The following is a 27,787-nucleotide window of genomic DNA, read 5'->3' as shown; positions in this document are numbered from 1 at the left end:
CTTGCTTTTTTCCTCAGCCAAATATATTTCAAAATTATTTTATTTAGCCCCTCAAAATATTTCTTTTCCAATCTTATTGGTATTTTGAACACAAAAACAACAATCATGGCAGTATATTCATTTTGATTATTGCAATCCTACCCATTAATGATAATTGTACCTTTTTCCATTTATCTAAATGTACTTCGATTTGTCTTTTCAATTTGCAATAGTTATCTTCTTTAATTGTTATACATCTTGCTGTCAGGTGAATCCCCAGATATTTTACCTTCTTTACAATCTGTATATCTAACTTTCCCATCAATTCTTTTGTTTTGTTTTTCAGTCATATTTTTCACTAACATTTTTGTTTTATCTTTATTAATCTTCAAACCTGCTACCTCACCATATTTTTCTATTTGTTCTATTAATACAGGCCCTGTCTCTAGTGGCTCCTCCAAGGTAAACACTAGTTCATCTGCAAAAACTTGTAGCTTATATTCTTCCCTCTCATACCTTTTATATCCTTATTCTGTCTTATATTTCTATTTTGTATCTCTAGTGTCAATACAAACAATAATGGAGATCCCTGCCTTGTTCCCTTCATAATATTAATCTTTTTAGTTTTATTGTTGTCTTTATTTTTAAAATCACTATTTTGTTTAAAGAAGTTAGAATGAATGGGTAAATATATTAGCTTCAATTCAAATAAATGCCTGATAAGCATTTAAAACTAAGAATTCCATCCAGATCACTGAGCAAAAATTTGCAAATACAATATAGCTAGTTCTTGATTTATGACCATTCGTTTAATGACAGTGTGGAGTTTTATGATGGCACTGAAAAAAAATGACTTGCGATCTGTCCTCAAAGTTATGACTGTTGTACTCCCTTAGTCAGGCCATTGCAGTCTTGATGCATGCAACCATTTGTGATCTTCCCAGCCATCTTCTGACAAGCAATATCAAAGGAGAAGCCTGATTTGCTTAATGACCATGGTAAAAATGTAAATGGCTCCTGTCACATGATGACTTACTTACCAATACCACTGCATAGTGACTGAAATTCCAGTCCCAATTGTGTTCATATATGGAGGATTGCTTGGAGGCTAGAGAAGATATGTTTCTCCCCCACATGCAGCATAAATATTCAGGTCTCTATCCTTTCTTTGACAGATTTATAAAAATATTTATGGGCTGGTTGCTTCCCCTCCAGAAGAGAGGGGAAATCCCTCAGTGTGTTAGAGAAACACACTTCAAATCTAGTATCCCTTTTGCTTGCAACCTTCCCTGCTGGCTTCCCAGGTGAAAAGTTTGCTTTTCTGGAGAAACCAGCAGAGAAGATTGTAGATATTCCCATGATCACAGGACACTTGGCAACCAGTTGTACATGTGAACAGGTTGCCAATGCCCCAAATTGTGTCATTTGACTGGGGAGCAGCTCAATGTTTTACGACACCTGAAAGTGCTTTGCAGGCCATAAAGCACCTGTTCCAAAGCCATTGTGACTGTAAACATTAGGTAAACAACCAGTTATAAATCTAGGACTACCTACATTGATTAGGAGTTGAGAATTAAAAGGATAATAAATTTCATCAATTTTTATTTTCATTTAATGTGCTTACTGCTTAACTGAAGAAACTAAATGCAGTTTACAGCTTTTGTTAAATATATCTGTTTTCAATATGAGATGAGAGTAATATCACTAGGATTAGTATTTTGCCTGAGGTTCAAATAATATTTTGCACATTCACACAGCCCATTTATCAGCTTTGCACTAGTGAGAGAGTACTCCATGGGCATTTTCAGAATGTGGAAGAAAGTATGATTCTTTGAGAATGTCAAGGACATGTTCTGTACGTTTTGTAGCTTTAGTCTGCATTAAGATGGTGACAGCAGCAAGTACTAACATGCCTTTTGCCATAATTCTGTTTCAAGCACTGTTAAGCCATCCGTGGTAGCTATCACCGTTTCTCCCAGTATCCAGAATATGCAAAAAAAAAGTTACAATGTTTGCAATCCTGCATAAATTCTGAAGGGTTCCAAACCCCAGTGGGTTTTTGGTTTATTTTATTTTAAAGAATGTTCTCTAACAAAATGATATTCAAGAGATGACTGGTGAATGTATCATCAAACTTACAAGCTAGAAAAAAGTAATAAATAGGACTGGGTTTTTTTGTTCTAGGTGATATTGGAAACTATTATTATGGCCAGGGACACCCAATGAAGCCTCACAGAATCCGTATGACACACAATTTATTGTTAAATTATGGCTTGTACAGAAAAATGGAAATCTATGTAAGTATGCATTTATTACTATCCCTTAAAAGTCAGTGATCAGTGAAAAGAATGTAGCCCTACAAGTAATAGGATGTACATCTGGAAATTTTAATCTCCAGGCAACTTTATACTTTATTGTGGATCTGTCCTGCCACAATGCTTCAGGTGAGCATTATAGGTAAAGTCCCATCTCAGGTACCCTGCACCCTCTCTGACAGGGAAAGAAAAGAGGCAACCCAAGATTGTTGGAACTGTGCTTGTAGAAGTTGTGCTATGTAGCAGCACACATTCTGGAGAGGGAGAGAGAGAAACGTTCACTGAGGGATGGGCTCCAGCATGAGTCCAAAAGCTTGGAAGACTAAACGTCTGGTCCAGGTGACCGACTCAGATTGGATCCTACAACATTATCCTGGGATGGACATGCCTTCGTTCGTGTAGAGATTCATTTAAAAGGCCCTCAGGAGCAGCTGTACTTGGACATTTTATACTTTTCTCGATGGGGGCAGGAGAGATGAAGGAGTACCACGCTGAATGAGTCAAAATGGGGTTGGAAAAAGAACTCCCGGTATCACCTTGAAAAGGTAAAGGCATCCCATGCAAGGCAGAGATCATTGTTGGTTATACACTTCATGGAATGATTTTCTTTCTGCTGGAGAAAGTAAAATGATTTTTTTCCATGGACTTCCTGGCCTTGTTCTCTAAAACTTGATTTTAATTATTTGATATATACTTGATGCAATGTATGTTTTCTTTTATGATCAAAAATATTTTGTATTTAATCTGTACTTATTTCCTACTGTATTATAAAATACAGGTAGTCCTCGACTTATAGCAGTTTGTTTAATGAACGTCCAAAGTTACAACAGCACTGAAAAAAGTGACTTTTGACCGTTTTTCACAGTTACAGCCATTCCAGCAACCCCATGATCATGTGATCAGAAATTAGATGCTCGGCAACTGATTCATAGTTATGACACTCGCAATATCCTACGGTCATGTGATCACCTTTTGCAACCCTCTGACAAGCAAAGGCAATGGGGAAGGCAGTTTCATTTAACAACCAGATTACTAACTGTTCAACTGCAGTGATTCACTTAACAACTGAGGCAAGAAAGATCATAATATGGGGCAAAACTCACTTAACAATTGTCCCTCTTAACAGCAGAAATTTTGGGCTCAGTTGTGGTTGTAAGGCGAGGACTACCTGTATATGATATACAGCAACTATTGTACCTATGTGGCAAGCTCAAAAATGAAATTATTAATCTACATTTTTAGTGTCTCTGATGAAATATGTCTTTACTTAAAATACTGCTAGTTGTTTTCCTGTAGTACAGCCATGTCAATCTTGTTGCTTATTAGCGCCCCCACAAAGCTACGGCAGAAGAAATGACTAAATACCACAGCGATGAATACATCAAATTTCTTCGTTCAATAAGACCTGACAATATGTCTGAATACAGCAAACAAATGCAGAGATGTAAGTCTCCCATTGATTTTATACAAAAAATACCATAAGAAACGTTATGGCTTGCATGCAAGATCTAAGGATCACTTCTAAAGCAGTTATTTTTTCTTCAATATTACCTTATTGAATCTTACTTTATTTAAGGAAGAAATTTACAAAATATTATTTTATTACTTATTGAATTTTGGTGTGATCATTAGCATTTTCAATAGTTTATTTCTTTAATTGCCTGTTATATGGAGGATAATCAAAACTTTATTCAAACAAAATGCTCCTCAATTCCCATACTATAGTTTAAGGACTGAAAGTTATTCATTTGTTCCTTTCTGTTGGGATTCACAGCTTTTTCTCTGGTTAAAATGAGCTTTGAAGTAGTAGTAAACTTCTGTTGGAATAACCATATTGCTTCTAATCACAGTTAACATAGCAGAGGCAGAAAACAACTATTTCTTTTAATCATATAGTTATTTCCCTAACTCCTAACACCAGTATAAACAGGAAAGGATATAATAAATAAAGGGTAACAGTATGGGATTTGGCAGCATTGTTTTTGAATCTTTTTTAATGACAAAGTTTCAAATGCGTGAAACTAAACTCACTTAAAATTAAGATTTCACCTCTGCAGTTTAGGATTATTATATGCATTAGGGGAGGAAAGCTGCAGTTCTTTAATTTCCGACTGTGAATATTTTATTAAGTTTGTTAGAGCAAGATAACCAACAGGTGCAGCATATATGGTAGTGGAGTAAAATTGTGAAACAAAATTAACTTCTAAAGTAAATGGATACCAGTAATATGGAATATTAGTATTGTTTTTGTTTCTTAATGTCAAGAATTGTTAGCATAACAAACCTAAAAATATGTACATGTACCTTGAAACAGAACTTTAGATGATTAATGAGAGTTTCCTTTATTAGTTAATGTTGGGGAAGATTGCCCTGTGTTTGATGGACTGTTTGAGTTCTGTCAACTGTCAACAGGAGGCTCTGTAGGTAAGTTTATTCTCCTTAGTTCTTTTTCTTACTTAATGATTTTTCACATTTTTGTCAATTAAGCAGTACTAACTGTTACTTTAGATATACTTTCATGTTCTACATTTGGTAGATTTTTAAATCTTCATTATTTATGTATTTTATTGATATCTTTATAGACAGGGGAAAAAATCACCCCCTTTAGTTTTACTTGGTTGCTTGTTTAGTTTGCGATTTTTTGTAGTGCTAAGCTACTAAAGTACCTTATTTCTTTTGCCTTCTGTGGGGAATTACATTGCTGAAGTTTGGCAATTTGGCCAACATTTTATAGTGGCACAATGTTGCAAAACTTTGAGATCCATTAAATTAAACTTGAGTATCACTTTTAGTCCATGTGTTCACTTCTATTCGCAGTAAGGTATTTTCACACTAAACTTTTGACAAAAGTATAGGTAATGGAATGGTGCTTTTATTGCTGGGTGAGAGAAAATTAATAGAAATGGAAAATAAGACAATAGAATAAATAAAAAGCACAAAGTGACATACTAAGTGTATTACAGGAGTCCTTGCTTATATCCATTTTTTTCAGTAACTCTTTGAACTTACAATGGTGCTGAAAAACTGAACTTAAATCCACTCCTCAAACATACAACCATTGAGGTGCAGTCTTGGTCACTTGATAAAAATTCAGGCATGTCCACATTTATGACTAGCGCTCTCAGCTAACCTTTCTCCCTATTAGTGTGACTGGCATGTTCTTCCTGTGCGGCAAAGGGATTTCATAGGGTGGCTGGCTATGTGCTGGGGCAACTGTCCTCATTGTATCAATGGGACTTCATGCAATGGCAATGGGGCTTGAGGTAGCACTCTTTAGTAGAAATAGAGGCTCAGAGGCAATAGCATCAGGCTGAGGCTGTTCTAGTATCATGTTTCTGAACAGTAACACTGCAGGACAGCCAAAAGGGCAGAGATAGTGGGGTAGGAGAGATTGACAGGTGGTGGGGAGTTGAAGAGGGTTGGAAGAAACAAGGCTCAGGGCTGAATGAAGCCAAATTGGGAATGGTTTGGCTCAAGTTGGATCCTTGCCTAATAGCCTGCTTAGGATTCACTGAACTATCATTTCTAACTGGGGCAGTCAAGTGATGTCTCATTTCTGACCTCATTGCTTAACAATGGAGTTACTGGCCTCAGTTGTGGTTGTTGAACCCCAATCTGTATGTGGTTTGCAACACAGCAGCAGAAATGCTTAAAAAAACTTGTTGAAATTCAAACCAGAACAGAAATGTGTTAAGTGAAACTCTTATTTTTCTTGCTAGGTACTATGTATTGTCTTTTTAATTTCTGCAAAATATTTTTAACCACATTTTCTCATATATATTTTTTTTAGCTGGAGCAGTAAAATTGAATAGACAGCAAACAGATATGGCTGTTAATTGGGCAGGAGGACTTCATCATGCTAAGAAATCAGAAGCATCTGGTTTCTGTTATGTCAATGATATTGTGCTTGCCATTCTTGAGTTATTGAAGTAAGTTCCTGGTACAGTTATATACATACCCAATAAATAAGTTGAAAATATGAGCATTGCATTAAAAGTAAGCATGTTGAGCAAAGAAATAGCAGAGTTAGGAAAGGGGTTTTTGGTAGTTTGAGTTCTCTAAATTAATTTAAAAATACTATGCTTTGCTCCAAAACTATCCTGACTGTAATCTTATAATTAGTGAAACAGAAAGAAGAGTTATAAGAAGCATTTATCTCCAAACATGTGATAGCTGTAGTATTTCACAATAGATGATTCTTATTAATGCCTTTGTTGTCATGAATGTCTATTATGGGTTAATCTAATTTCTTATAATAGTTCTATTATAATTTTATTTTAATAGCTAAATTTGTTTCAGATATTTCTTGATTGTCTGCAAAGTCAGTGTATCTGTGCACTTGATGTTATCATTTTCAATAATTTCTTGATGAATTCATATCACAAAAATTGGCTAAGTATTTTACTCATATAAAAATGCAAAGTTATGTTATTGTAAGATTAAACTATTACTTAATTCAAAATAGCTATTGTTCTTGTTTGGGGTTAGTAAATATAAGTAGAGAAAGTCCAGCTTCTTAAATCTAAAATTATGAATATTATCATAAGAAGTGGAAGGTACATGTTAGCTATTAAACTATAAGCCTGTACTTAAATTCTTACCAAACTCTCATATGATCATAAGCACAGATGTGTAGGTGTATATTTAAACAGTACTTTTTTGGGAAACATCATAGCAACAGGGCTAAATTTTAAAGTCAAAGAACACTATAAAGCCCTAAATGGCTTGGGTCCGGGATATCTGAGGGAACACCTGCTGCCGGCATCAAGTTCCCTTCGTCCTGTGTGCTCCCACAGGGAGGGCCTTCTCAGGGTGCCGCCGGCAAAGGATTGCCGGCGGGCAACACCCAGGGGGAGGGCCTTCTCTGTGGGCGCACCTGCCCTCTGGAACCAGTTACCCGTAGAGCTTAGGACTGCCCCTGATTTTCGTTCGTTCCGTCGGGACCTGAAGACCTGGCTCTTTGAGCTTTCCGGCCAGGACTCAGGATTTTTTTTAAATTTTTTAACTTATTCTAATTGGGTTTTTAATCAGAGTTATAGGGGTTTTAGATTTTAATTAAGGAAAATTTAATTATTTTAATTGTTATTAATTTTTGTATTGTAATGTTTTAATTGCCTTGTGAACCGCCTTGGGTCCTACGGGAGAAGGGCAGTATATAAGTTTAATAAATAAAATAAATTTTATATATATATATATATATATATATATATATATATATATATATATATATATATATATTAAAGGGAACACTTAACACAATGTACTGTATTTAATAGTAGGATGTCTTATTTTCTGTTCCCTTTATTTTTTTGAGCAGTGTATGTATGTATGTATGTATGTATGTATGTATGTATGTATGTATAGGAAGCATCATAGCAACAGGGCTAAATATACATACATACATTTAAACAAAAAGTATGACTAGGAAAATTGAGATTCATGGAAGACCTAATTGCAGCAAGTAGATTGAAGATAAAGAAGAGAGGGGAAAAATTACAAATGGAAGTAAAAAAGCAAAAGGTCAAGAAATGGGGTATACATGGGCTTAATGTACATTACCTTATTTTCACTATCAGTCTTAACCAGACTGCATCAGGCTGCTTTTAGTGACGCTATCGTCCTCGGGCCGTTTTGGCGGCGGAGAGGGCGACTGAGAGTTATCCTAGCGGCGATGATGTTTCCTGTGCTGCCTCGGACCGCTTGTGTTGGCAACGGCGTCTTTGGACCGCTTCAATGGAGCAACAGGCGGTCTTTATACCACCTTTGGACCGTTCTAACGGCGGTGACGCTTTTAGACCATTTCGCCCATTTTGGCCCGTCTACTCTTCTGCCTGAATATATAATTTTGTCTGCCTCCCCCTCTCCCCTTTGGATTTGGTCGGTCCTGGGTATCAGCCATGGTGGGAGAGTGGCTGACTTTTACATCTGCAGCCCCATAGAGGTGGGAGCTCTATGGGGCATGCCTACCCAGAGTATATCTTTGACCATCCCCAGGTACAGAGTTGCAACTTGCCGTGAGAGGGCGGGGGTGACCTGTTTACTGGGGCACCCAGCTAAGTGGCAGTGCAGCTGGGTGTGGATCCAGATATTTTCTTTTCCGGCCTTCGACCCTCCTATGGACTTGATCATCTCCAGGACTACCTATTCTGGACTTGCTGGACTAACATGCGACAATATACTAGCACGGACTTGCTCGCCCTCAGGGGTGCCCCCCTCACCTGGGTGCGACCCGCCTCTTTAAATTCTAACCTCGATGAAGGGCCCGAGTTTTGGGTCTCTGAGAGATGGCTGGGCAGGGGTAGGGGCCGTCAACATAAATGTAATAAGAGGCCCCTGATTTTGTTTTTATCAAAAAATTTTACGGGGTTGGGGAGGGGGGTGGGAGATAGGGGTTGTCTGGCTTTGGGGGGTGGCCAATCAACCATAGTTCAGGCCAGACTTGGGTCTGACCGCGCGGGGGGAGAACAAGGGGTCGTTGTCTCCGGGGCTCATGAGCGGGTCGTGGGATTACCAATTCCCACGACGGGGAATGGCAGCAGGCGGATAGATGGGGCCATATCGTTACCGGGAGCGCCGTCTCCGCTATTTGCAAGCGGTGGGGCGCTCCGACCCTCTGCTTCTTTCCCGAGGTTCCGGGAGCGAGGATGTGCAGCCTCCTGAGCTCCGGCTGGTGTACCTGAATGCCAGGTCCGTGGTCAACAAAGCTCCCCTTATTAGGGATTTAGTTGAGGGTGAGCATGCGGACCTGGCTTGCATCACGGAGACTTGGTTGGGCCCAGAGGGTGGGGTCCCGTTGGTTGATCTTTGCCCACCAGGCTTCCGGGTGCTACACCAGCCTCGAGCTCAGGGTAGGGGTGGGGGTGTGGCGGTGATCGTTAGGGAGACCTTATGTCCGCGGGAGACCACCGTTCCTCAGATAGTCGGGTGTGAGTCTCTCTTTATGAGATTTGGCTCTGGGGCGCAGTTGGGCTTGCTGCTCGTGTACATTTCGCCTAGTCGCGTAGCGGCAGCCCTGCCCGAGCTGCTCGATGTCCTCTCAGGGTTGGTGGTTGAGTTCCCCAAACTTATAGTTTTGGGAGACGTCAACCTACCTTCCCTGGGAGGTTCATCTGAGCTTGCTCGGGAGTTCATGGCTTCCATGACGGCCATGGACCTGACGCAGGTAATTTCTGAGCCAACTCATGAGGGAGGCCGCACCCTTGACCTGATTTTCTTATCTGGACGGTGGTTGGATGATCTTGGTGGGGGCTTTCCATTTATTATGCCCCTGTCATGGACCGATCATCACCTCCTGCGGCTGGTCTTCCATTTTGCCACCCCTCGCCGTGGAGGTACGGAGCCAACTAGATGGTACCGCCCCAGACGCCTAATGGATCCTGAGAGATTCCAAGCGGCGCTGGGGTCTCCACCTGCCTCCATTGCTCACAGCTCGGCGGATGCCTTAGTGGAAGCCTGGGAAAGGGCAGCCACTGAGGCACTCGACCGGGTTGTACCCTTGCGGCCCCTGACCCGGCGCAGATCCCAGCGAGCTCCATGGTTCTCCGCGGAGCTCCGGGAGATGAAGCGTCGGAAACGGGGCCTAGAGAGCTGCTGGAGGTCCAGCCGATCTGAACCCGACCGATTGCGGTTAAGAACCTATATTAGGTCTTATCTCGCTGCGATGAGGGAGGCGAGGTGTAATTACTTCTCCACCCTCATCGCGTCCGCAGATAATCGCCCGGCCGCCTTGTTTAGGGTGACTCGCTCCCTTCTTAATCAGGAGGTGAGGGAGGATCCCTTGCAGGGTCGTGCCGAGGAGTTTGGTCAACATCTGTCGGATAAAATCGCTCGGATTCGGACCGGTTTGGACTCCAGCTGGGCAGAGTCTGACGATCAGGACACGGGCGGTCTTGTCAATGTTATCTGGGAGGAGTTTGATTCTGTGACCCCTGATGAAGTGGACAGGATTATGGGGAAGCTGAGTTCCACCACATGTTTATTGGACCCGTGCCCTTCTTGGCTGGTTTATGCAGCTAGGGAGAGGACACGAGGCTGGCTCCAGGCGGTTATATCTGCTTCTTTGAGTGAGGGTTATTTCCCCACCATCTTGAAGGAGGCGGTGGTGAGACCTCCCCTCAAGAAGCCTGCCTTGGACCCAGCTGTATTGAACAACTTTCGTCCAGTCTCCAACCTTCACTTTCTTGCGAAGGTTGCTGAGAGTGTGGTGGCGCATCAGCTCCCTCTGGTCCTGGATGAAGCGGATTATCTGGACCCTTACCAATCGGGTTTCAGGCCCGGGCACAGCACGGAGACGGCATTGGTCGCTCTGGTGAATGATCTCTGGAGGGCTCGGGATAGGAGGTATTCCTCTGTCCTAGTCCTATTAGACCTCTCGGCGGCTTTCGATACCATCGACCATGGTATCCTGCTGCAGCGTCTCAGGGGATTGGGAGTGGGAGGCACGGATTTTCAGTGGTTCTCCTCCTATCTCCTGGGACGCTCGCAGTCGGTGTTGGCAGGGGGGCAGAGGTCGACCCCTAGGACTCTCGCTTGTGGAGTTCCTCAGGGGTCGGTCCTCTCGCCTCTCCTGTTCAACATCTATATGAAACCGCTGGGTGAGATCATTCGTGGTTTTGGAGTTGGGTATCATCAATATGCTGATGATACCCAACTTTTTATTTCGACCCCAAACCACCCCAGTGATGCCCTCTCTGTGATGTCCCATTGCCTGGAGGCGGTTCGGGTCTGGATGGGGAGGAACAGACTTCAACTCAACCCTGACAAGACTGAGTGGCTGTACATTCCGGCTTCCCGAGACACCTGGGATTTTCCACCTCTTTCTATGGGGGGTGAGCTTTTACCCCCTGTGGATAGGGCTCGCAACTTGGGAGTCCTCCTAGATTCACGACTCACTTTGGAGGATCACATAGTGGCCGTGACTAGGGGGGCTTTTGCCCAGGTTCGCCTGGTGCGCCAGTTGCGGCCCTATCTGGACCGGGAGGCCTTGTGTACGGTCACTCATGCGCTCGTGACCTCTCGCCTAGACTACTGTAACGCTCTCTACATGGGACTTCCCTTGAAGACTACTCGGAGGCTCCAACTGGTACAGAATGCGGCCGCGAGAGTTGTCTTGGGAGTTTCCCGGTACTCCCATGTTACACCTTTGCTCCGTGAGCTGCATTGGTTACCAGTTGTCTTCCGGGTAAGGTTCAAGGTTTTGGTTATGATCTTTAAGTCCCTACATGGCATGGGTCCGCGATACCTCGAGGACCACCTGCTGCCGGCGTCGACTTCCCTCCGCCCTGTGCGCGCCCACAGAGAGGGTCTCCTCAGGGTGCCTCCTGTCAAGGAATGTCGACTGGTGGCCCCCAGGGGGAGGGCCTTCTCTGTGGGTGCTCCGGCGTTATGGAACCAACTGCCGGTTGAGCTCCGGATGGCATCAGACCTCCGATCCTTCCGTCGCGGGTTGAAGACCCATTTATTTGAACTAGCGGGTCTGGCCTGATGGGGGTACTTGGGTTTTTTATTGGTTTGTTTTATTATTCTGGTTTTAACTTGGGCATTAATTTAATTATCTTTTAATGTTTGTACTGTTGTTTATATTTATGCCCTGTGAACCGCCCTGAGTCCCTCTGGGAGAAGGGCGGTATAAAAATCTCAATAAATCTAAATCTAAATCTAAACCTTCTGCAAAATTCATGCCTTTGAAAATCAGTGTTTTGCTACCAAATATGTTGGTGGTGTGATTAGGAGGAAAAAGAGTGGTGTGTCTGCAAAAAAATATGGGACTACGTAATTTAGACTCATTAATTTTAAAAATAAACATTTGCAGAATATTTTAAAGTTGTATGGCTTGGGAAAATGATACAAGGAGGGTCAACAATTCTGGTAAGATTTATTATAGCTACATCGAGAAATAACATGGATATATCTTTCTATCATATGTAGCATTTTTCTCTATGCGGAATTCAAGAAAGTAGTGTCCACTTTAAGAATAAGAAAAAAATAATGAATTGATGTTAGAATGTAATGCTACATTTTGAATTACACCCACACCCACAAACACACACTATAGAATCTTGTGAAAGGATATATTTTTTGTTTTTCTAACCACATTTTCCTTTGAAGACGAGTAGTGAGATTTTGTTCTATTGCTTTACTATTTTTTTCTTTTATGCCCAGATATCATCAAAGAGTGCTTTATATTGATATTGATATCCATCATGGTGATGGTGTTGAAGAAGCTTTTTATACCACAGATCGAGTTATGACGGTATCATTCCATAAATATGGTGAATATTTCCCTGGAACAGGAGATTTAAGGGTGAGTTCAGTTATAAGCTTTAAGATAAGATTTTGGAAATGCTATTCTTAAGTCTCATTCTCAAGTTAAACTAATTTTACTTTTTGTCCCTGTTTTCCATCAAGTTCATTTAAAATTGATTAGGATTTACATTAATATGATATCAGTCTGCATTAGTGTAAGTCCAGATGCTTATTTTTATACATTTCTGAGAGAGGTACTATACTGTAATGTTTTGAAAGTAATTGCATCATTAGATGTAGCATTGGAGGGTACTAACATTTTAAATAAAAGTAATTTTTGCAGTGATTACAAAGTTCTTCCAACCTAATATCTAGACTCCGTGTTCACTTGCAAGGTAAATATCCAGAAAGCCTCAAAATGGCTAATCAAAACTAATAGACACTGATGCCATTAAAATTTCTCAGTAATTATAATTGAACTATAGAAACAGTCATTGCTTCATTCACAAGAATTAGTATAATAGCAAACATAATATTTGGCATTAAAATAATATGCCTATATTTTGTTCCTATAAAACATGAATCAATATACTCACTGTGTTGTATAATGGGTAACATTGGAGATAATGCTACATTGTGCAACAGTCATTATAAAGGAACTATAGAAATTTGAGTTTATAGGCAAGGCAGTATATAGAAAAAAACAAAGGTCTATTCTGATAACTCAGTCAAATCACAATTTAATTCATAATTATTTAAGAATGTATCCATAGTGAATGTTACTGTATCACTAGAAGCCATTAGACAGATTTGGGTCTAGGCCAATGCTTGGGTATTATTTTTATTTAGAATCATGCACTGAAAAACTGAATGCCTCCTTTAGAAGTACATTGTTTTTAAAAAAAAACTTTAAAAGAATAATGTAGAAATACATCACAAAAACATAAGACATTGCATTAAATTATATTTTAAGCACTGTTTTGTTGAACAAACTACAGTGGTCTTGTTCTTATATAATGCTATACTATACTAATAATGTTGGGCCAACATAGTGTTTTAAATAGTTAGACTTAGACCAGAGGTCTCCAGCCTTTTGGGCACCAGGGACTGGTTCTGTGGAGAAAGGTTTTTCTGTGGACTGGAGAGTGCGTGATTTTGTGTGCTACCTGCATTCCATGGATAGGGTTTTGCTTGTTTGTGCGGACCAGTTGCTGGCATGCCATGGCTCAGTACCGGTCCACGGACCGGTGGTTGGGGACCCCTGACTTAGACTAAGGAGACTTCAGTTCCAATCCCCATTTGATCAGAAAGCTGATTAGTTGACTTGAAAGGGCATTGGGGCAAACCCCATGTATACAACCTTAAAAATCTTAGAAGAAAGTCAAAATATAAATGTAATAGACATGATAAATCTGGTTCTGATCAAGTTTTCTGAGTAGAATAACTAGCTATAATAATATATTTAGATGCATAATCTTGTTCCTCTAAACCTGACATGTCAAACTCACGACGTCACATGATGTCACAGAACGTATTGGGATGATTTTGCCATTGCTGGCAATGGGGTGAGCGCAGCTTCCGCATGACACAGCCGGCCCGCAGGCCAGCAGTTTGACACCCCTGCTGTAAACTATAACAGTTAGGAAAACAGATAATTTATATTGCCTCAGAGTTTCTTGGTAGTTAATGAATAATATTTTAAAAGCTTTGAAAAAATTTGGCATATTCTTATTTTGCCAATTTCAGATTGGCTGAATCTTTAGTATCATAAGGCTGTGTTCTGAGATTAGAGAAACCAGGTGATTTTTGATGTTATTAAATGTTAAGACTAATAATGGATTTGATGTTTACACTAATATCATTTTTTTCTTTTTAAAGGTAGAATTCCTTTCCTTTTACCTTTTTAATAGGAATTAAATACAATAGTTTAATAACTGTAAGAAACTTTTTTCAACTTGTCTGACCACAAGATGGTACTATTGCTTCATGCTAAACACCAGTGATTTTGAGAAGAAATCACATAATTAAGAATATAGTACTATTGAATGCCTACCACAAAAAGGGTTAGTTGATAGTATGAAAAAACATTGAGAATTCTAACAAGATCTGAAAGGTCACAGCAAACATCAGCCACCAAAGCAGCCAATTTCATAGGTCCTGGCCTAAATCCAAAGGAACACGTCCAAATGATCTGTTTCCTCTAGGGGAGTCTGCTCCACTTTTTCAATAACCTACATAAAAAAAATAGGAAAGTTTGGACGTGGGACAATAATGTTTAAAACAAAAGCTTTTTGAGAAGTTGACCATTCTGAGTTTGCTCTGTTGTTTTTGCATTATTAGGCTTTCCACTGGAAATAAAGAGTAACTTGATTCTGGTGAATATGAATAGTAACCCATTGTTTATAGGAGTGTAGCTGTTAAAATTACTGAATGAAGGATTTAGAATTTATATAAAAATACAAAGGAATGAACATAAAAGAATATTATTTTTGTGTCTTAGTGAAATGTGGCACATTTCTTGTAGCTAAAATAGCATGTGACTTTACGGATCTGACAGAGCAGACCCATGGGTTTACATCCTGTTGTTGTTGTTAGTTGCGAAGTCGTGTCCGACCCATCGCGACCCTACGGACAATGTTCCTCCAGGCCTTCCTGTCCTCTACCATCTTCTGGAGTCCATCTAAGCTCACGCCTACTGCTTCAATGACTCCATCCAGCCACCTCATTCTCTGTCGTCCCCTTCTTCTATTGCCCTCAATCTTTCCCAGCATTAGGCTCTTCTCCAGTGAGTCCTTCCTTCTCATTAGGTGGCCAAAGTATTTGAGTTTTAGCTTCAGGATCTGGCCTTCTAAAGAGCAGTCAGGGTTGATCTCCTCTAGGACTGACCGGTTTGATCGCCTTGCAGTCCAAGGGACTCGCAGGAGTCTTCTCCAGCACCAGAGTTCAAAGACCTCAATTCTTTGGCGCTCAGCCTTTCTTATGGTCCAGCTTTCACTGCCATACATTGCAACTGGGAAGACCATAGCCTTGACTATACGCACTTTTGTTGACAGGGTGATGTCTCTGCTTTTTAGTGTGCTGTCTAGATTTGCCATGGCTTTCCTCCCGAGGAGCAGGCGTCTTTTAATTTCTTGGTTACAGTCCCCATCTGCAGTGATCTTGGAGCCCAGGAAAATAAAATCTGTCACTACCTCCATTTCTTCCCCATCTATTTGCCAGGAATTGAGAGGGCCAGATGCCATGATCTTGGTTTTCTTAATGTTTAGTTTCAACCCAAGTTTTGCACTCTCCTTCTTCACCCGCAACAAGAGGCTCTTTAGTTCTTCTTCACTTTCTGCCATTAGAGTGGTATCATCTGCATATCTTAGGTTGTTGATGTTTACATCCTATTCCCAGGTAATTGGTTGTTTCATAAAATCTAAACTGCCTGTGTATCTATATTTTATGCCATCCTCATTCCTGGTAAAAGACACTGTATTTTACCGTGTACAGTGACTCCAAATCATGCTTTGCTCCTAAATTTGCTTCTGGGTCTGATTCTTCTGTATTGTCACATGTCTATAGCCTGTTTCTCTGAACACATTTCTTTTTTTTTTATTGAAAAGTTTTAACATACAATTTTCCTTTAAAACCCCCCCTCCCCCTCCCTTCTCCCTCCCCCCTACCTCTCCCCCCTCCCTCCCTCCCCCCCCGACTTCCCAGAGCTAAATACAAGGTATATATAAAAAAACAATCATAAACAATCATATACTAACAACTATAAACTCTAAAATCCATCACTCTCTAGCTTATATAGGATAAAACAAGCCTTAGTAATATTAAATATATATAAAAAAACTAAAAGAAAAAAAGGAAAAAAAAGAAAGAAGACTTACTCAAATGCTACATAAAACTTCTTAACCCTATACTTATTCTGGATAAACTCAAAAATGAACATATTTCTTTTGAACATTTTTTTTCTATTGCACAAATCAAATGTTTTATACTGTATGAAAAACCTCATGTAAAGTTTTGGTATAAATTGTATTTTTTATTTAATATTTCTCACATGCTACAATATAGAAGCAATATTTTTAAATCACTTGTAACGGTCAGTGTTGATCTGGAATGAAACGCAGCATATCTTTCTGTTTTCTCTCCTTGGCTATTCGTGCTTTTCTTATAGGACATCGGAGCTGGAAAAGGCAAATACTATGCAGTTAACTTTCCAATGAGAGATGGAATAGATGATGAGTCTTATGGACAAATATTTAAACCAGTGAGTACATTCAAAACATCTTTTAAAATCGGTGTTGTAGCATTGAATAAAAGGTTTACCATCATTCCTGCTTTTTTATAGATTATATCTAAAGTGATGGAAATGTACCAACCTAGTGCAGTAGTATTGCAATGTGGGGCAGATTCACTCTCTGGCGATCGACTGGGATGTTTTAATCTTACGGTTAAAGGTAAGGGAACAAAGCATTACAGAAGCATCACGGCTGCATATTCTTGAAAACGTTTGAAATTTTTGGTGGAAATGTTTTATGAGCTTTAATTGGCTGAAGAATTCAGCATTATGACATACAATGGGTTTCCAATTCTAAACAAGCCCAAACCCTTTCATTTTAGCTGTATTTTGTAATGGTTATGTAGCAGTATATATATAACTGTTGAGTTTCGGTGGGATAATTTCAAAGTATTTATTCATTCATGCTGAAGTAAAAAATAGTAATTAAATAACTTAGGGTTAAATTGTGATGTGTATATGAAATTAATGGGTCCTCTAAGAAAATTTGTATCACCCACTAAAACTTCAAATGCCTATTATTGACATTTGTTCATGCATGTAGTTAAAGGAATAATTTTAAAAAGCTGTTCCATTTTAGCATTTTCAAATATAATACACTGTTGTAGGTCTTGCTTGTCAAATGGCACATGAAGAAACAGATATACATAAACATGCAGAAGAATCTAAAACCCTTGTTTCCATAATCTTTAACTAGGCAAAATGGGGCATCATAGGGCATCAGTTTTTGAACCACGTTATTTCAAATGGGCTAATTTATAGAATGCATTTGAAATCTAGGACACATGACTACAAGGGGAATGAAATTTAGGGAAGTTGTGACTGCTGCACAATATTCTGTGACAGTTACCTGCCTACTGGCCTTAGACTTGCAGTTTTTCCCACTGGGAATGAGCTGAACCGGTGGTAGCACCGCATAAGCCTCAGCAAGACATGGCTGGAGCTGCAGGGCTGTCAGGGCTTAGTGGAAGCTCCAGGATCAGTGTCAGGCTCCAACTAGAGCTCGGCGCTGATCCTGGCGCTTCCGCTGAGCCCAGAAGAAGCACCGATCAGCTGGAATGTTGCAGCATCTCCAGGGTCTTGTGATTTACATTCCAATGCTTGGCAACTGATTCATATTTATGATGGTCACAGTGTCCCATGGTCATGTGAAGTGACCAAAACCTGCTGCAACCACTCAGCAGACGGGGAATAAAAACCAACACCCCACCCCACCCCTGCTGCCAATCCTCAACAGAAATACTTAACAATGAACCTTGGACAGGAGGAAAAGTGCCGCCAGGTGGGCAGGCAGGTGTCTTACTTGGCTGTGGCTTGGGCACTTTTTTCAGTGCCATTGTAACTTCGGACAGTCACTGAGTGAACTGTTGTAAGTCGAGGACTACCTGTACTTCATCACTTTTTTCCTCTCTTTTTTTTGTCATCAAGTTTTTGACACCTTGCTAGGCGACTGGTGGTACTCGGATGTTGCCATATCCTAAAACTGGTACAATGGGTGAAAAAGTTGAAAAGCCCTAGTCTAATATACTACTAAGACTTTTGTGTCTATTTGGTTGTTTATAAACTTTGAGTAAAACAGTGCACGATAGGGCAACAGATTTTGGATCAACATATCTCGAATGGGCTAACATAGAAAATGAGTCTAAAATCCATGGCTCTCAAGAGATTGAAATTTGGCAAAGTTGTGGCCACTTTGTTACTGCTGTGTTGCTGTACTGCCTGTTCTGACACTCCCTACCAGCTTCCAAAAAGGAAAGTCTGTTGGGAAACCAACAGAAAGGTGCACATTGGGCCTGCTTCCATTGCTTTTTTTGTCATCTGTGAGCATTCTGTTGTTGTTTTTTTAAGGAAAGGAAATATCTCATACAATGACCCGAATATTCCTGGATTTTCTAGCAGCCTTTCCTTAAATGTAACATGTTAATCTAAAGTTGCTGATGTTTAACAAGTTTTTCCATTAATGGAACATAGTTCTTACAGAATCATTCATTAGACTTAATCGTGGGCAGTTCCGTGCCTTTTCTTTTAAATCTGTAAAAATTTACATACAAGTAGCTCAATGCATTAATGCAAAATATCTTAAAACATTTTGGTTAATCATAATAGTATTGCTCAAGTTAATTTTGGATTATCTGTATTTTAAAACTGAAGTGATATATGCTTCACCCCACTTTATTTTTCTGTCATTTCAGATATGCTATGTTTAGTTATGAGTTTCCAATAAAGAAAACCCTTAATTGGTAATCTTCATATTAAATATGTGTGCCTTTTATAACTGCATATTTTCTTTTTAAATGTCCATAACTTCTGGCAGGTCATGCCAAATGTGTGGAAGTTGTAAAGACTTTCAACTTGCCTCTTTTGATGCTTGGAGGAGGTGGGTACACCATACGCAATGTTGCTCGATGTTGGACTTATGAGACTGCTGTTGCCTTAGACTGCGAAATTCCTAATGGTAAATATTATACTAAAAGTGCAGATTGCCTAATAATCTAAATTATAATTACTGTAAGTCACTTAGACTTTTCTCTGTCTTAACAAAATCCTGATTTTAGCAAGAATTTTGTACATTTCTGTATACAAACATTGTGATTTTGAGTGGCACCACCCAAATGCCCTATGGTTCTAATTTCCTGCAAAAATTTTCAGACCCTATTCTAAACCTGCTTCTCCCTCTTGTGTTTTGGTTTCTAGGCTCCAAAACGTGGTTACATATTTGATTCTTGCTACACTCAACATTTTCATTTTACTTCGTGCTGTCCAGAAAGGACTGGCAAAGGACCCTTCAGAGTTACTGTCCCCATAACTTTCTATGTTCATCTCTACCCTCGAGTCCTTCCTGAAAGTAACATACACTATTGTAGAATCCAAGCATCATTTCTGTAGCTAGTTATTACCTTCCAGGATCTTGTTCTCTTCTTGGGCTATGACCCTCAATTGGAGATACTGGCAAAAGTAATATTTACACTCCCAGTTCCTTTTATCTTCTAACTGAAGGCTTTGTAATCTCCAAAGATTTTTTCAAGATCTCTTTTGTCCATACCATAAATTCCCATATGAATCAAAAGGATGGTGGGTTTGGATAATGTTGGTGATGTTTTGTACAGGGCAGTGAAGGACAAGAGGAAGAGCTGCTAATCAAGGCAAGGAGCAGATAAGAAGGGCTTGCGCCTGGGCCAAAAAACCATCTCAAACCAGCCCCTTCCTAATTTGCACATACTGTTACTATAGTTGTTACAATAAAAGTAGTCCTGACCTTTGTGGTGTTAACTTTCCAGCCTGGTCTGTCTTGTTGGGCTGACCTCTCTCTCTCCCATATTATGGAAAAAGCAGTGCTTCGCCTGCACCTTCCTTATTCTTCCATCTCTTCCAACTCCTGTTAATCTTTATTTGTTGTCTGTTTGCTCTCAGTGATCTCACTCTCTGGAAACATGCTTCAATTTTCAGTGTAATGTTTATACTGTACACTAAAATATACAGTGTAACTGTAACTTGTAATTGTTACAATTATAGGTTAAGGATGTTTTTTGATGAAAGTGGGGGATGTTCTATCTTAAAGTAATATGTATTTATAATATATTCCCAAACAAAATGTCAATGTGCTTATTTCCCCCTTTGAATCCAGTGGATTTTGCAGTGTTTAAAAAGCATCCTTAGTATTTTGATATGTTTGTGTGAGCATATTATCATAAGACTTATCCTATTACAATGTATCCCTTTGTTGACTAAGAGAGACATTTTTTGGTAACTATTACTTGCCTACTGAAATTTCTACTTGTGGTTGAATAATTATTAAAAAGTAAAAGTTCAACTGATTTTTCTTGAATGCAGCAGTTGATAAAACGTACTTATTCAAAATAATTTCAATAATATTAAAAATAAATAAAACACATAAAACCCTGTATGTAAGTATGTTCGTAAATTGTTTAACTTTAGACAGTGATTTAAATAAATTGTTTAGTCCTTCCAGTCAGTATATAGAAATGTCGATCCAGTTTTCTTGATAACATTTTCAGATGTGGTTGGCCAGTGCCTTCTTTCTCGGGGAATGACTGACTTGGTCACCTGTCTGAGTTCCATGCCTCAGTCAGAATTAATACTGCTATCCTCCCAGCTTTTCACTCCAGCACTTTTAACCGCTACATAAAAATTATTATGTGTGGTACTATGTATAAAACACTTATTTCAAATTTTTGAAGTAAATATTTTAATTAAATTATTTAAACAAGTCTTTTCAGGTGTGTACAATACAGATTCATTCTTTCAAGCTTTAGTAGTTCAAAAGAGATGTATGTTTGGAAGCACCTCTTTTGAAGAACTTTTATATCGTACCTTATATTTGCACAGCTTTGAATACATATATTTCGTGTTTAAATCAATACATTCCAAAATTCTAGGTGTCAAACATTGAAACAAAAACACGACCAAAGAAAATCACTTCCTGTGACAATACAGACCCTATTTTTATTTTTATTTTATAGAATATAAGTATTCTGCATGTACATAACGTAACAATATTGGAATCAAACCATAATTTTGAACCATAATATCTTTTACTTATATTTCTCCTAGAATAAATCATTGTATTTATTATTTTGATAACTGAAAAAATTTTATAGTAATATTTTCAAATATACTAGTATGGATCTGTAAGACTGCTAATGGAATTCAGCAGTAAAAATAAAGTTATATCTTAATTTTGTTTTCACAGAATTGCCATATAATGATTATTTTGAGTACTTTGGACCAGATTTCAAACTGCATATAAGCCCATCAAACATGACAAATCAGAACACTCCAGAATATATGGAAAAGATTAAGTAAGTATTAATGTCCTATTTTTTAATAAAGATAATAATGGTGTGAAAATTTGTAAATATTTTATTAAATAATCAGAAGGTAAAGAATGGGTTTGCTAATTACATCTGGGGTCTTAAATAGTGTAGAAAATGAAAACTGACAGTTTATCCATTTAGTAATTCAGAAGAAATTTAACTTTTCCTATTCTAAACTACCTATATTAATAGCATTTTTGCTTAAAAAGTAAACTGTGATAAGTCTCAGAAACCATTTTTATCATTAACGTTGGTAGCTTGCATATTATTTTGAAAACGAATATGTTATCACTATGAAGTTACAGTAACAATTTTAGTAAGTTTACATTGAAAACAGGATAATTGTTCAAAGCTTGTATTAAAATTGTGAGAACACTAATGCAGGTATATTTGTGATTACAGAAGACTCATTTGTTACATTGGTCATGTTTTTTCTGTGAATTTCTGTTGGCCATAGTCCTATTGCCATATAACTTACTTTCCTATAAGTAGTTTCTTGTAACCAGGAAGTTAATATTCTTGATACTTAAGACAGAGACAAAGTTGTTTCATAGTAAACTGTTTCCTTTGCAGGCAGCGTTTATTTGAGAACTTGCGCATGCTGCCCCATGCTCCTGGTGTACAGATGCAAGCTATTCCAGAAGATGCTGTTCATGAAGACAGTGGTGATGAAGATGGTGAAGACCCAGACAAACGTATTTCTAGTAAGTAAATTTTATATGTAATCTAAGCAATTTGCCTTAAATGTTGGCTGTGACTTTTTGGATTTTGCTTCCAGTTTTTGAGGAGAAAATAATTAAACCACAATCCTTGTTACCCTAGTGCAGTTGCTTTTTTTGAAGAAAAAGTCACCTTGCTTTTTTGTAATTGCTTGTGAATGGATATAAATAAATAACTGCTTTTTTAATTAGATGTCACAGCTTGGTTTAAATGTGTTCCCATAATTTTGTTTCTTTTTACAGTCATTTGTTCCATAGTTACCCCAAATCAGTGTTTGGTAGCACCTTTTAAGATCAATAAATCTTATTAAACGACATAAGCTTTATGAGTTGCAGCTGATTTCATCAAATGCATGGAGTGGCTTAACTGATATAAAATTTAAATAGGGATGGAGGGTGATTATGCAAATGAGGCTTCATGGGAGAACAGATTACAAGTACCTTATCAATTTATAATAGTAATGTATTAAAAATTCATTCAGTTTGTTCAAACCTTCTGAGATAGCCTGAACATAAAAACTATAACAGCACCACTGAGTATAAGGCAACTGAATTTATCTACATCAGTAGGTATCAGGTTACCATGCCTTTTTGTTGTTGTTAAATACTTTTGTCATTGCTGAACAGCCTTTATGTCATCAGGTAACATTTTGAAGAGATATGAAAGATCTTGGAATAATCTCTTTTTAACATTTCCATATTAATTCTAGTTCGTGCTTCTGATAAGAGGATAGCCTGTGATGAAGAATTTTCTGATTCTGAAGATGAAGGAGAAGGTGGACGCAGAAATGTTACAGATCATAAGAAAGGAGCAAAGAAGGCACGCTTAGAAGAAGACAAAAAAGAGGCAGAAGACAAAAAAGCAGGTAAGTCAGTGCTAAATTAAACACACTTTCCATTAAGCTAACTATACCAGATTCACTTGTAAGCAAATTCTGTAATCTTTTTGGCATATAATTATAGCCCCTTTCAATTGTTCAACTGAATAAATAAATGCTAGACAATTGGACTAGGCATGGAACCACATTATCCATTCTCTTAAACCACCACACATTCAGATAGAGTTATGCTCATATTTGCAAGAATAAGAATATGGTCTTGGATCCTGTTTTACCTGCTTCCTGGAAAGTTTTCCCATGTGCAAAGCTGTGCAAAATTAAAATGAATACAAAATAACTATCCTTCAGGCCCCTAGTCATGTGTGGAGCTCAAAAAAAAAACAACAAAAAATAACCATGGGATTATAGAACTTAATTGTCTCTTCCCTTTGAAATCCTCCATTGTTCATCTGATTGAACGAAGAAAACTTTTTATGATAATATCCAGCTAAGCTCACATACTTTATGACTTCAACCAAAGTAACTGTAGTGCTGTCTTCCTGGGTCAAGAGTAGGGATGCAAAAGTGCATAAGTTTTGCTTAGGTTACAAAAATTTTGCAATACTGTAAATAGTACATATTAAGGTGAACTGCCATATTTTCTAGATTATCCCCAATGCATATAATTTGATTGTGAAATTGATAGCTAATTTCAGAGGTGCAGTTTCATTTTTTATGTGAGCTGTAATCATATTTATTTACCTGGGAGTTCTGTTAAACTGAATGAAGATTATTTCTTCATCACATAACTGTTTATACTGTTTATACAGATTGCTGCTTTTTATTTCTAGAAATTAAAGAAGAAGACAAATCTAAAGATAACAGTACTGAGAAAGTAGATACCAAAGGGTAAGTATATTCCATCTGAAAATTCTATGTCTGCTTTTAAAATGTTATTGAAATGTTAATTATCTACTTGCTACTCCTTATAAATGACAATAATTCTGTATTGGTAACAATTACATTTGTTTATAGTGTATGCTTGAATGGGTGAGGCCTTGTGTTTGACATGTCTGCTCTAAAGAAAGACTCTAAAAGACTTTTAGAGTCTTTTCCTGGTTTGCATAGCATCCACCTCTCTCCCTCCATCTTTCTGCTAGCATCCAGGGGGCATATATTTATTTATTTAGATTTATATACCGCCCTTTCCCGAAGGACTCAGGGCGGTTTACATGGTATTTAAAAGAAAATCCAAATAAAAGTTAAAACAATTAAAAAAGATTAAATGAAACCCTGAGAGAAAATAAAAACCCTAGTTAAAATTAAAAATTAAAAATTCTCAGCCTGGGCCAGAGAGCTCGAAGAGCCAGGTCTTCAGGTCCCGGCGGAATGAACAGAGGCCGGGGGCAGTCCTAAGCTCCGCGGGCAGCTGGTTCCAAAGGGCAGGCGCGCCCACTGAGAAGGCCCTATCCTTGGGTGTTACCCGCCGGCAATCTTTAACCGGCGGCACCCTAAGAAGACCCTCCCTGTGGGAGCGCGCTGGACGAAGGGAGCTTGATGCTGGCAGCAGGTGTTCCCTCAGATATCCCGGACCCTCGCCATTTAGGGCTTTATAGGTCATCACTAGCACCTTGAATCTCACCCGAAGAGCAACCGGAAGCCAATGCAGCTCGCAGAGTAGAGGTGTTACATGGGAGTATCGGGGGACCCCCATCACGACTCGCGCGGCCGCATTCTGCACCAGCTGAAGCCTCCAGGTGGTCCTCAAGGGCAGCCCCATGTAGAGAGCGTTGCAGTAGTCTAAATGGGAGGTCACAAGTGCATGAGTGACTGTGCGTAGGGCATCTCGGTCCAGGTAGGGTCGCAACTGGTGCACCAGGCGAACCTGGGCAAAAGCCCCCCTGGTCACGGCTCCTATATGATCTTCAAAATTGAGCCGTGAATCCAGGAGGACGCCCAAGTTGCGAGCCCTATCAACGGGGGGTAACGCACCCCCCATCGTTAGAGATGGAATAGTCTGGTTGACCCGAGATGCCGGGATGCACAGCCACTCAGTCTTGGCAGGATTGAGACAAAGCCTGTTTCTCCCCATCCAGACCCGGACCGCTTCCAGGCAACGGGCCATCACGGCGAGGGCATTGCTGGGTTGGTTCGGGGTGGAGAAAAAAAGTTGGGTATCATCAGCGTACTGATGATACCCCACCTCAAAACCACGAATGATCTCGCCCAGCGGCTTCATATAGATGTTGAACAGGAGGGGCGAGAGAACCGACCCCTGAGGAACTCCACAAACGAGAGGCCTCAGGGCAGACCTCTGCCCTCCCGTCAACACCGACTGCGAGCGGCCCAGGAGATAGGAGGAGAACCACCGCAAAACAGTGCCTCCCACTCCCAACCCCCTGAGATGCCGCAGTAGGATACCATGGTCGATGGTATCGAAAGCCGCTGAGAGATCTAATAGGACTAGAACAGAGGAACAACCCCTGTCCCGAGCCCGCCAGAGATTATTCACCAGCGTGACCAATGCTGAAGGTGAAATAGATGCCAAGCTTAAAGCACCCACTTTGCCCTATAAAAGTTCTCCAAAATCAAAAAATGAGCCCAGCTTTCAGCCTAAGCTATTTGTGGAGCTCTTGAAAGCACAAAAAGGAGGTTTATAGCCTGCATTCAGATTCTGGACTGCACTTTTTGCATAATGTGAACACAATATTAACATGTGACCTACACTAATAACTCTTTTCTTTCTGCCTCCCCCCCAGCACAAAATCAGAACAGCTAAGCAATCCTTGAACACAAAGCCTTGCAGTCTGTCAGTCAAAGGACCCAATACTATAATGGAAAAAAAAATATTAAGAGAAGTTTTTCGTACTGGAAGAGACATTTTATTTTCATTTAGTAGAATTTGGCATGGAGCATATTTATTTTCAAACAACTGTGTTTTGATTTTTGGCAACTTGTATTGTGAATTCCCCAATTATGATACAAAATTTGTTCCTTCCACCAGGATTTATGTAATACTATTTAAAATGGATGTGAGTTAAGATGTAGTTAAACGTCTAAACTTATCTATTAAAATTTCCCTTTTCCCGGATTGATTTTATCCCCTTTTTGTAATTATATCTTTATTAAAAAACAAACAAACTGTACTTGGCTGATTTGTCTATTATTACCTAGTATATACAAATGTATATATCACACTACTGTTGTGAAAAAAACCTGATTAATCTTGAAATTGAGTTGAGTTTGGTGAAAAATATTTTTGGTTATGCCCCGGCTTTAAAATAATTGCAATTGTGCACTTAGGTCCAAAGATCTATGAATACACAGTAATTCATGGAACTCCTTTTATCTATTTTCTGGTAGCAACATGGGAAAGGGTTTTTTTGTTTGTTTGTTTTCTATTTCCCGAAATCAATGAGTCTTTGCTTATGTGGAAGAATACACAATACAGCTGTAGACCAATATCTTTCTGCTGACGATCTTGTGGGGGGGTGGGGGGGAGTGGCAAATCAGGTGAGTATTCCAGATATAACAACATCTAAATATGGCCTGCGCCATGGTCCTTTTACAAACCAGAAGTAGCATCTTTATTGATAGGATTGTTTGAGGCATAGTTGAAATAACTGACATCTTATTTCTGCACAAAAACAATAGTTGATAAAATCACAATGAAATCCATTGTTCTGGTTCCTCTTCCAAATCCAGCAAAACATGAGCTAAAAACAGTTACTTTAGCAATTGGTTTAACTGTAGGTTATTTGTTTGTTCATTTAAAACTGATTTCAGTAAGGAGAAAGTATAACAAATCCTCATTTTAACACACCACTGGGAAAATAGATTGCTATTTCTGAATGTCTGTTATATTCAGAAATATTTCATTCACACATTATAGAGCATTTGCTTCCTAACCCCAACTACATCATCTTTGCAATACACATTTTGATGTCCCACGTGCCAATGAATTAATTTAAAATTAAGATAAATGTAATTGCCTCATCCAGACTATTTCAGATGCAACAGACATCCTTGTTTAGGGGAAACCCAGGTGGAACTTCAGTTTGTTGCATCTGAAATCCACTAAATTGATTAAATCATTAAATCAAGGCTTCATTGTGTTGCCGAAAGAAAAGAAATGACTACATAAAGATGATGTAGAGAAGAATTTATTTGAACTCAATGTGTCATCCAAAGCAATTTTTGGAGACCCTTTTGATTGCAGAGGCACTGTTATGAGTCTCTGTGAGGCACAGGAATAATATAATTTGCCTCAAAAATACAGTTTACATTGCCTTGATAGCTTCTTAGAGCACTTTCAATAGGTTGAACTTCTGTTTATTGCTGTCATTCGTATCTAAAGCCAATCTATCCTAATAGCTTGGAAATTCTCAAAGTCCAGTTTCCAACAAGTTTGGATGGGAAGTGGGTCAGAAATATATTCCTTTCCTTTTGACCAGCGATTTAGATATAGCAAATGTTGATTTATATGGATTCACAATTTACTATTAATTTTTGCAGCCAATCATTTTCTAGCAACCAGCCTTCAAAATCTAACCAGACTCTTCCAACAACATGTAAATCAGTGCAGATG

The 27,787-nt window shown here is 39.0% G+C and overlaps 1 protein-coding gene across 1 annotated transcript in view; it reads left to right on the top strand.

The window, feature by feature from the left end:
- HDAC2 (histone deacetylase 2) overlaps nt 1–26,345 on the top strand; it is a 33,510-nt gene extending 7,165 nt beyond the window's left edge. Inside the window, exons 2-14 of the mRNA XM_083350773.1 lie at nt 2,164–2,276; nt 3,621–3,738; nt 4,644–4,718; nt 6,085–6,223; nt 12,456–12,597; nt 16,705–16,797; nt 16,879–16,987; nt 19,142–19,282; nt 21,539–21,647; nt 22,236–22,366; nt 23,092–23,247; nt 24,051–24,108; nt 25,959–26,345. Coding sequence (XP_083206899.1) covers nt 2,164–2,276; nt 3,621–3,738; nt 4,644–4,718; nt 6,085–6,223; nt 12,456–12,597; nt 16,705–16,797; nt 16,879–16,987; nt 19,142–19,282; nt 21,539–21,647; nt 22,236–22,366; nt 23,092–23,247; nt 24,051–24,108; nt 25,959–25,989 — 1,415 coding nt within the window. The 3' untranslated portion in view covers nt 25,990–26,345. The remainder of the gene's footprint in view (nt 1–2,163; nt 2,277–3,620; nt 3,739–4,643; nt 4,719–6,084; nt 6,224–12,455; nt 12,598–16,704; nt 16,798–16,878; nt 16,988–19,141; nt 19,283–21,538; nt 21,648–22,235; nt 22,367–23,091; nt 23,248–24,050; nt 24,109–25,958) is intronic.
- Nucleotides 26,346–27,787: the final 1,442 nt, after the last annotated feature.

Source organism: Vipera ursinii (assembly GCF_947247035.1).
Source record: "Vipera ursinii genome assembly, chromosome: 1".
NCBI lineage: Eukaryota > Metazoa > Chordata > Lepidosauria > Squamata > Viperidae > Vipera > Vipera ursinii.
This window is presented reverse-complemented; position numbering and strand designations above follow the sequence as displayed.